Source organism: Rhagoletis zephyria, unplaced genomic scaffold, assembly GCF_001687245.7.
Source record: "Rhagoletis zephyria isolate East Lansing unplaced genomic scaffold, Rhagoletis_zephyria_1.1 Rzeph_scaffold_05026, whole genome shotgun sequence".
NCBI classification, from domain to species: Eukaryota; Metazoa; Arthropoda; class Insecta; order Diptera; family Tephritidae; genus Rhagoletis; species Rhagoletis zephyria.
Genome location: NW_016162109.1, coordinates 28143 through 38027, shown reverse-complemented (window position 1 = coordinate 38027; position 9885 = coordinate 28143). Strand labels below are relative to the sequence as shown.

At 34.4% G+C, this 9885-nt stretch overlaps 1 protein-coding gene and 1 long non-coding RNA gene across 3 annotated transcripts; one reads left to right on the top strand and one right to left on the bottom strand.

Annotated features, from left to right (window-relative positions):
* Window positions 1-5736: 5736 nt before the first annotated feature.
* Window positions 5737-6330, top strand: LOC108371496 (uncharacterized). 2 transcript variants are annotated; one of them, XM_017627077.1, is made up of 3 exons: window positions 5737-5875; window positions 5945-6093; window positions 6165-6330. In XM_017627077.1, the coding sequence occupies exons 1-3, from the start codon at window positions 5753-5755 to the stop codon at window positions 6193-6195; spliced, it is 303 nt and encodes a 100-aa protein (XP_017482566.1). In that variant the 5' UTR covers window positions 5737-5752; the 3' UTR covers window positions 6196-6330. The 2 variants fall into 2 exon arrangements, with proteins under 2 accessions (XP_017482566.1, XP_017482565.1); XM_017627076.1 differs by having other exon boundaries at window positions 5945-6102.
* Window positions 5762-6548, bottom strand: LOC108371498 (uncharacterized). The gene is made up of 2 exons (XR_001848756.1): window positions 6325-6548; window positions 5762-6252 (listed from the first exon to the last, which is right to left on the bottom strand). It is a non-coding gene; the product is annotated as an uncharacterized LOC108371498 (long non-coding RNA).
* Window positions 6549-9885: the final 3337 nt, after the last annotated feature.

Here is a 9885-nt window from a genome sequence, read left to right as displayed (position 1 = left end):
CTCCTCTTAAACATCCAGTTTTCGCAGCGTCTCTATCCTTTCGGTAGACATTATAAAGGCTAGCGTCGAAAAATTCATTATCATTAAAGACTGAACTCAACCACGTCTCAGCAATAACAAAAACGTCATAGTCGAGCTGAGAACTAAAATTGCGAACTAATTCAGACTTAGTACGAATGCCAGAAGCGTTTTGGTAGTACACCTTCAAATTGGAAGTGCTCCCAACCGTTTCATTAAATTTTGCGCTACTTGAGTTCTGGTGCATCGTCTTTTTGAAAAAAGCGAAAGGGTCGTATTTTAACATTTGCAGGCCATATATTTTCATTATTTATCACTTTCTCATAGCTGCACTCAGAAACGCCTAGTTTGAAGCTTACTTTTTTGAGATCATTCAAGTTAGTACCCTTCTTTACTAACATATAGCAAGTAAGAAATTTAGCATCTACACAAGCATGTTTAGAAACATAACTGATAATTTCGACTGTGGTGACTGTGGGCGAAAATGAAGATACATGTAGCCACTTCTGGTTAGGGATGACACTTAATTTTCTTCTTAAATTTAACATCGCAACGTTCTAGCAGCGAAAAGACTTTAAATACATGTAAATTTGATTTTGACTTGGGATCTCAGATTTTTTTACTGGTTAAGAAGAGCAAATATAATATGGTGACCCTTTATTTCGTCAATTACCCCTTTTTTGCGACTTTCTGAAAATTCTCAACGGCAACATTGCTCACAATTTATGAAACTTCAAAAAATTGTATTATCCGTCAAAAGTTGTTTATTGAAACTACCTTCTTTTTTGTATCATGGATGGTACCATGAAACAAATATTTAAAGGTAAAACCATGATTCAAAAAAGAAGGTAGTTTCAATAAACAACTTTTGATGGATAATAAATTTTTTTGAAGTTTCATAAATTGTGAGTATTATCACCGGCCTTGCCACTTTGATAATATTAAAACAATAAATCGGAGAATTTTCTTTCGCATATTTATACCAACATGGGCGTAGCCAGGTAGGGGCAGGGGGGTGCTCGAGCCCCCCCTAACTTTCAAATTTTCCTTATATATATATAAAATAGTACCCTGAAATGCCAGCTTAATAGGGTCGAGCCCCCCCTAAATTTCATTCTGGCTACGCCGATGTATACCAATGTAATAACATTTCAAATCAAAAACCATTATCAGTGCTTGGTACTTTTTTTTACTTACGTAGCTCGCACTATTTTTATTAAAACTATTGAGGGATTCACAACGGNATTGTTCTTTTTATTTTATAATAAAAACCACGCGCGCATTATTTTGTTATTTCTAAATGTAAATTCTAAAGAATGTTCTTCCCAAATAAANACTTTTTTTTACTTACGTAGCTCGCACTATTTTTATTAAAACTATTGAGGGATTCACAACGGTGTCGTAAGTGTCGTATGGTTGTATGTCGTAAACTTTAAAAGCTTAAATAAATGTTTAAAGAACCTGAAACCACAACAAACTATTTTTTAACACTGCAAAAATTCATAATATGACTTTGATGGCACTTTGCGAACCTCCGTAATATATTTTTTAGACGCTACAAGTTGATGACATACAACAATACGACACTTACGACACCGTTGTGAATACCCCATATATAAAAAATAAACTATTAAAGAAGACTTCATCGTAATTGTTCTTTTTATTTTACAATAAAAACCACGCGCGCATTATTTTCTTATTTCTAAATGTAAATTCTAAAGAATGTTCTTCCCAAATAAAACATTTTTATATTTTGGTTCAAATTTCATTTTAAATTTCTCATCAGATTTTTGAAAAAATTAGATTAGCGTATCACCATTAANTATTTCTAAATGTAAATTCTAAAGAATGTTCTTCCCAAATAAAACATTTTTATATTTTGGTTCAAATTTCATTTTAAATTTCTCATCAGATTTTTGAAAAAATTAGATTAGCGTATAACCATTAACTTTCACAAACTTTTTTAAGACAATGCAAAAGCGCGTATGCGAGGTATCATAAATTATTTGCTAGAGAGTAAAAACACTCATATTTCAAAATGGTTCTCTTTTTTACAAAGAAATCGCATTACAGGACGAATGGATAAGGGATGAGCCAAGAGCTTGTGTGAGCAAATCCAATTTTTGGCAAAAAATGTCAGTTACGCTGTTTTGTACAACGACAATACGCGGTTTTGTACTTTAAAAATTAAAAAAAAATTAAAATTAATTAATTAAAATTGTGAACTTAAGCCGAAAATGCACCTAAGCCAATTGGCAGCTAAACGGAATATACTGTACATAAGTTTCATAAAAATGTTATAGTTTTTAGTTGCAGGGGTACACAAATTTTATTCAATGAGTTTCTACCCGAAATTAGGTAAATACCCGGGTACGAAAATGGGTATTAATGGGTATATACCAGACAACAGCATGAGTTTACTCCCTTCCATCTAAATAGTATGAACTCATTGCTGTGAACTGTATAAGGGTAGTGAGAAACACCGTACAAACAAGTTTTGAAATCAATGTTTAGCTGCAGTGTACTCATTTGATTTAAAATATGGCATTGATATACTCTTTCCAAATCGAGTCAAGCGAGTGAAAAACGCTGTTATGAAAAGCAAGCCGAGCAATCGAATGACACTCATTGACAAGGCGAATTTATATAAGGTGGTGTTGTTTCATCAGCTGTGAGTAGCGTTTGATTGTCAAAATTTTGAATTTCGTTAGTGAGTGAGTGAAAACGTGAGAGTGTTTGCATTTTCTGTCGCCCTTTTTCATTCGGGGAAGAATAGCTGAAATTTGACAATGGCCCGCTAAAAGTAAAAACAAAATACAAGTAATTGTTGTATTTGTTCAATCGATACCACCTTATATGTATTCGCCTTGCTCATTGACTTCAAACAATTAGTAGAGAATAACGACAATTAAAAAAAAAATGGATATTGATGAAGTATTTTTTTAAATATATTAGTTTTACTAAATTATTTAATTATCCACCTGACGTACATTTATATAAGTAGTCTATACACTGCACTGTTACCTCAGAAGACATCGGCTTTATAAGAGACTTGAAAAATAAGTTGCTTTATTATTTAAAAACAGTTGCTGTTGAAAACTTAACGGATTTCCACAAAATTTAGCTTTTTTTATACCCGCCAGCAAAAGAGCTCAAGAACTTTACTGAATCTGAGCAAAGGTACACAAAAGAGAAATGTGCAGTCATAGAGTAATAGCTACTCCTTCAACTAGCGCATCGTCAGAAAGAGTTTCTTCTTGTGCTGAAAATGTTATTTCTGACAAAAGATTCTTCCTTTTGCCAATGATGATGCCCCCAATCAGTTGATATTTTTGCATTATAATATGCAGTTAGAAAACCAATAAAATTAACAAAAATTGTCTTTACAAATTGTTTTTCTTTGATACTTTCATTACAGCAGTTATGGCATGCACTTGTTTTTCCAATCAAGCACTTGTTATTTAAATCGAGCACTTGATAGTGTGAATTACTCACTCAATTGACAATGTTTTTTCAATGCTATCGCACGTTATGTTTGGAAATAAATGAGTGCGAGTGTGTACAGATGTGAAAAGAAAGCGAGTGACTTAAAATGTAATTTGAGTATATCCATGCAGCTCTCTGGTATATACGCAGCGTTGGGTAAATACCTAGGTGTAAACTCATCACTAATCACAACTCGAGTTTTCATATTTAATGAATTTAAATTGTGCGTGCCTCTTACAATAATTATAGTTTTGTTTTTATAAAATACTTAAGAAACATGGAGTCTGAAAAAAAAGATGCTCTAGGAATACTCCTGCACCAAAAAGAAAATTTTGAAAAAAATTCGCTTACGTTATTTTGGCGGTGAGGGCTCAATATGTATGTATGTATGTTGGTAGTTACATACTTTCTGCAAATATTGATGTAACTCTTCACAGCAGTTACTGCAAAGTGCGAGCAGACAAGGTGAGAATGGGGGCAAGAGTGCAGGTGGATGTTTAGATGACTGCGTGGTTTGACGTGACATGTAGAAGCATTTTTTGTTTGCAAAAAGGTGTCAAATGAATGCCCCTTTCTTTGGCTAGAGATGTAGATGGTTATACATGTATGCTCGCTGCAGTAAAATTTAGAGATAGTCTGACAAAGCGCTAGTCCCGATCTGCATATCTCAGAACTATCTCTGAACTAGTGCAACAGGAATGCAGAACGGGACAGTTGAAACTTGTGGTATAAATGTGGAAATGTTCGGTACTCGTAAAATACGAAAATAGCTCAGCGAGAAGACCTCCGACTCAACCATCATTGGTCGCGAGTTCAAATCGCGGTGGAGGCAGTTGTGAGTTTTAAAATTTAATGAAAATAAATTGTCGCGTGCAGCTTACAATAATCTTTTTTTTTAATAAAATATGTAAAAGAAATGGAATCCGACATCGAATCTTAAAAACGTGTTCTTATAAAAAAACTACCCAAACCGGAACCGGCTAAAAACTAGTTGCAAAGTAGTGCACTGAGGACAATGGTCCGCCAATAGCATCGCCGTGTTAAACTGGACAGTTGAAAGCATTGCTTGGGTATTGAGCTAGAACTTGTACCGTCGGGGAAAAGGTCTAGTTCTACGCTAGTTCTGAGCTAGTCCGATTTTCGTGCAGGGTAGATTTACACTGATATACATATTTACAAACATACGGATTTATGTGTACATGAATTTGTTTACCAACACGTTTTTCAATTTTTTCTTCAGCAATGATTCCATACAATGTCCATAGTTTCAAAACGGAAATGTACCTTCTTAATGAAAAAATTAAGACAATGGAAGACACTACAGCGGATATTACCTCTCAGTTAAACGAGGCTAAGTCTTTTCAAGCCTCCCTTGAAAAAATTCTCACTAAAGGGCAGTTAAAAAACTATCAAGAAATTGTTAGTTAAGTCTTGATATAAATTTAGAAGAAAATATTAAATAATTTTTTATAAGTGCTGGATGTTTTTTAGAATTAAATATTTAAATAAGAAACTAAACGCGCAAAAAAATTGGGGCGAATTAAAACAAAAAAATGTTTAAAACAGTTCCATAAAACATTTCTTTCATTCTATTTACGTGGTTTCCTTTATGAGGTATTCGTTTCTATCCATATGTATACATATGTGCATATAAGATGCTAATGCAATTAAAATTCCTTGAAGGTAATATTGAAGTAATTCTTAAAATTAGTATACGTACATATGTATGTATTTATGATGATGCGTTTCAATTGATGTTATTTTGTAGCAAACATAGCACTCGCACCTCAAAGGGTTAATTTGTTTGTTTACAGTTTTTTGACATTATAACTAGCTACAAGAGAGTTCGAGCTAGTTGTCACTTCTACCTTGTTAAATATGCCTTGGTTTTACCCATGATAAAAAATAGGAAGGTAGAACCGCTGAGAGGAATTTTTCAAATTCTTGACGTTTGCAAGCAATTTAATTTTAAAATTTTACTCACAAACTCACACATTTTCAATCTCAAACAACAACAACTTTGAACAATTCCTTTTTTTACTCTCAATTTTATACGATTTTAAAATGTTGGCAAACTTCATATATAGGGCCTGTGCCAATTGATAGAAAAGTTCTATGGTGGAAAAACTTTTTACTATGGTGAGAAAATTTTACATTTCTGCTGTGCCAATTCGTAACTTTTTACTGCTGGAAATTTTTGACAGTTGCTTTGATGCACAAGAAAACTATCGAGTTTGCTATTTATAAAATGCAGCAATTATATAGAAAATATTTGCCTTTGATGATTTCAATTCTTCTGGAACTGAAATCCATGCATTTATTAGACCTTTTAGCAGTAATATTAGAAATAAAAACACGTCAAAACCGTCTGGTAAGTGTGTTCACAAAAATGTTTAAAACCGTGTACAATTGTTTCCAATAAAAACATATGTCGTTTTAGGGTATTATGTACATGCAACAAGACGTTTATTCCAAAATACTAAGCAGCATTATGAACGGCGATAACAAGACTACAAAAATGTATCTTAGGTTGTCCTCTGCTTCGTTTCGAAAAATTGTAACTCACATTCCCAAAAAGCGCCACGGATGGTCAGTGGAGTACGAAGTCATTTGCTTAATAAAGTCTTCAAATTATTTATATTGTTCTTACTCACTTCCAGCCTTCGTTGCTGTTGGCGTTCTTTGAACTGAACCAAACATCCTTGTCAATGCGCTTTTCCAGAAGGATTCTGCGTTCTGAACTGCTCCCTGTAAAATAGTATTTTTAATTAAAAAAATACATAACGCCTTTTCATATGTAAATCTGAAATTAAATCTTACAAGTTATATAGCTTTTCTTTATTTTTTTTGCCGGCGGGACCATGTTCTTTTATTTCCACTCGCTTTTGTTTTCTTTAATTTATGTGTATACGTGCGTTGTTCGTTCTTCTTCTTGATAATGCTTGCTGTCAAATTTTTCACTAGCCCTGCCGTATCAAACATTTTTATTCACCTCATAGCTGTCAAAAATTTACTATCCAGAGAACTTTTCTATCAATTGGCACAGGCCCTATGTAATACTTCTATATTGCTAGTACAATATGATCCCAATGAGTTCTCCATTCGAAATCAAAGAAAGATAGCCTATGAAAATTTTTGTGATTGTAGAAGTATACGTGTATATTTGTAAACTACTACATAGAATGAAGTGCCATAACATAACAGGGCCGGTTCAGGGAATTCAACAAACAAACACAAATTTGACGGTCTCATATTTCCTTCACGCTGAAATGTATATCGAGCCCTAGCCGCGAAAATGAATTAAGGCATCTTTTTTCAAAATTTAATTTTCATGCATAAATGCCTCTTAGAGCACCTGCATCAAAAAGTAAATTAAAAAAATATATATATATATACATTATTTTAGCGGTTAGGGCTCGGTATGACGAATTTCTCCGATGCTCCTCGTTATTTGGAAATCTGAGAAATTGGAAGATAGAAGATATTTTCCTAACAAAGACAAAACTTATTTACAAATAAAGCGGTGTGGTATTTTATATGTTGGCCGAATCCAATAAAGCACGTTATTCGATTCCCGATTTGTGAAACCGCTCCTGAATTTTGAAAAGTAAAATTGTCATTTTGAGTACATTCTCTTATCGGATCTCTCTTTCTTTTTTAAATATTTCGGCACTCTGATGTTGGGGAATGTACTTTGAATGTACTAGCAATATAGAAGTATTACATATATGGCAAACTTCAAAAAAAAAATCATGGCCGACGCATTGAGACAACGGTTTTACATTACTATGCTTTTATCATGGGTTTTTTTCATACTGCACATTCCTGGAAGTGTTCATGGTTGAGTACTCGAACATATAGTAGTATAGAGATATACGAAATCAATCGCATTCTCTTAAAGAAAATTGGGGATATTTAAGAAGGGGGCGCGGCGTCTTCCCAAAGGTACTGAAGGTACCTATCTTTGGATGTATATACATATAATACTTCGTTCGTGTGGCTGTGAGTGAATCGATTTTAACGAAATTTTTTTTGTGTGAGTAAGGTCTCTTCGTAGTTGTTCATATTCCCAGTTTGACCTCCCAGGATACTTATGTAATGGTAACGGTAAGGGCAATACTATTGCAAAAACAGCCGCCGGGTGACGCTGGGGTCGAGTTGTTACTAAAAATCGTCAAGTGAGAAAAAGTGCCGCGAATGTCCGATTACACCGACGTGCTGTACAACCGAGTATGCCGAGCTCCCGTGTGTTGCGATTGGCCCAATGAACGTGATTTGCGAGCTTCATTCGGATACACCAGGATTGAGTTGTCCAGGGGTTAATCTCAAATGACCAGCATTATGTCTACCATCAGAACCATTGCGCTCCTTGATAAGAGCTGTAAGGTATTTCGACTGAAATAAGTCTGTGTATATTGGATTTCTGTAGAACAACGATACTCAACAATTTTTGGAAATCGTTAACGTGAATTGTTGGTGAAAATGGTTCGACCAAAATATTTCAATAAAAAAAATTAATTTTGGGCGGGACGAAGTTCGCCGGGTCTGGTAGTACATATATACATTTGTATGTAGTTAACTTACATACATACTCAGTAGAAATTCTATGCATACGACATCGCTGTTGGTGGCATGAGCTTGCTGCTGTGTATACATGTGTGTGTATACATTTCAAAATAATTTGCAAGAATCTCCACATACCNGCTTAACAGCTTCTTTACAGCGTATTCACTACTGCTAGTGATAGCAGAGCGTAATTTGCCGGCGCAACTATGTAGGATAGTTTAGGCAGTGGTATGATAGATTCTATTGTGAATTCCTTGGTAAGATAAAATACCGGAAATTAGTTTGAATAAATCAGCTGTTAACCGTGGGATATTTCTATACGAATTTCTGTAGAGCACCTACCGGGTGTGTGGTTTGTACTTGATCTGAATGCTTAAATTAAATCACACACCGATTTGCTTCTGATTATGCTCCTAATTCGTGACACATTGGGCGCGTTCATATTGTCTAACCCAGAGCTTCTTAAAGTGTGTTCCGCGGAACCCAAGGGTTCCGTAGAAAAGTCACCGGGGTTCCGCGAAATTAATTTTGGTATGAATAAACACGGCGGCCGGTTTGAGTTGCACACAGAAAAGAATAAGTTCTATAAACAGCTTGACCGAGACGCAATTAATTATCTATTTTCAAGTATACATATGTACATATGTACTCGTAGTTGGTATGATTGCCGTACTGAGTGCCCTACCTACATAAGAGCGTTGAGCTTGCGATTGCTAGCTTGTTGTTTTTTCTAACCGGCATGTATTTTTGGCCGCTGTAGCCAAAGGGTTATATACAACTTTCTACAAGGAACGCTATGGATTGCCAAATGAAATGTGAAATGTTATAACCAGGGAACGGATTTTATGGAAATTGCCTTTTTTTCTGCTAAAGAGATAGAGTATATTCGATTAAGAATGTCCACGATTTAGCTTTCCCTGATTCCATATATACACATTTGATGTTGCCTTTTTTTTACTTTTTTAAGATATTTGCCTATTTTTGCCTTTTCTACCTTTAAAAAAGTGATTATAGCATTTACAATTTTTTTTTAAGATCAAAAAATACACACATGCCCATGCGGCTTATAGAAGCGCAGGCACCTCTTGCAAAATTGGTGTTGGAAAAATTCAAAGCCGTTTTCTCAGCTAACGTAGGCTTGGAGACAATAAGGGGTGTGGATAAAATTGTAAAAGGCGAGGAAAACGCCCTTATTCCTGATAATATGAACGTTTCAAACGTTCCATATTTAAATTGGGCTCCACTTGTATCAACTTACGTCGAGCACACATTTAGTACATTCAAGGCTTTTCTTCGCGAAAATTGAATGAAAATGCTGCCAGAAAACTTCAAAATGCATCTTGTGGTTCAATGTTACTACAACTATACAGATTAAAGTTTTATGAGTTAGAAACTCGAAAGGATAAAATAGTCAAAAAATCAAAGTACAAATTTTTCATATAATGAAACTAGTTCATCGTTTTTCTCTTTTTACTTGTAATATAAACATTTCTAAAATAAATGTATTTTTTGATTGTTCTTCGTATTTTCTGTTTAGTGCCTTATTTTGCTTTTTTTGCAATACCTAGTGCCTTTTTCGCTATTTCGTTTTGCCTTTTTTGCAATACCTAGTGCCTTTTCCTGCCTTTTTCGCTATTTTATTTGCCTTTTCCAGCCTATTTCGTTATTTTATTTTGCCTTTTTTATAGGTTTTTAGGTCCTAAAAATCCGTTCCCTGGTTATAACTAAGCACTTGGTAAATCACCTGAAATCTCAGTTTTTTTTCGGATGGTAGTAGTAATATCGGTTAGGTACAAAATCCATTTACGAAGCATT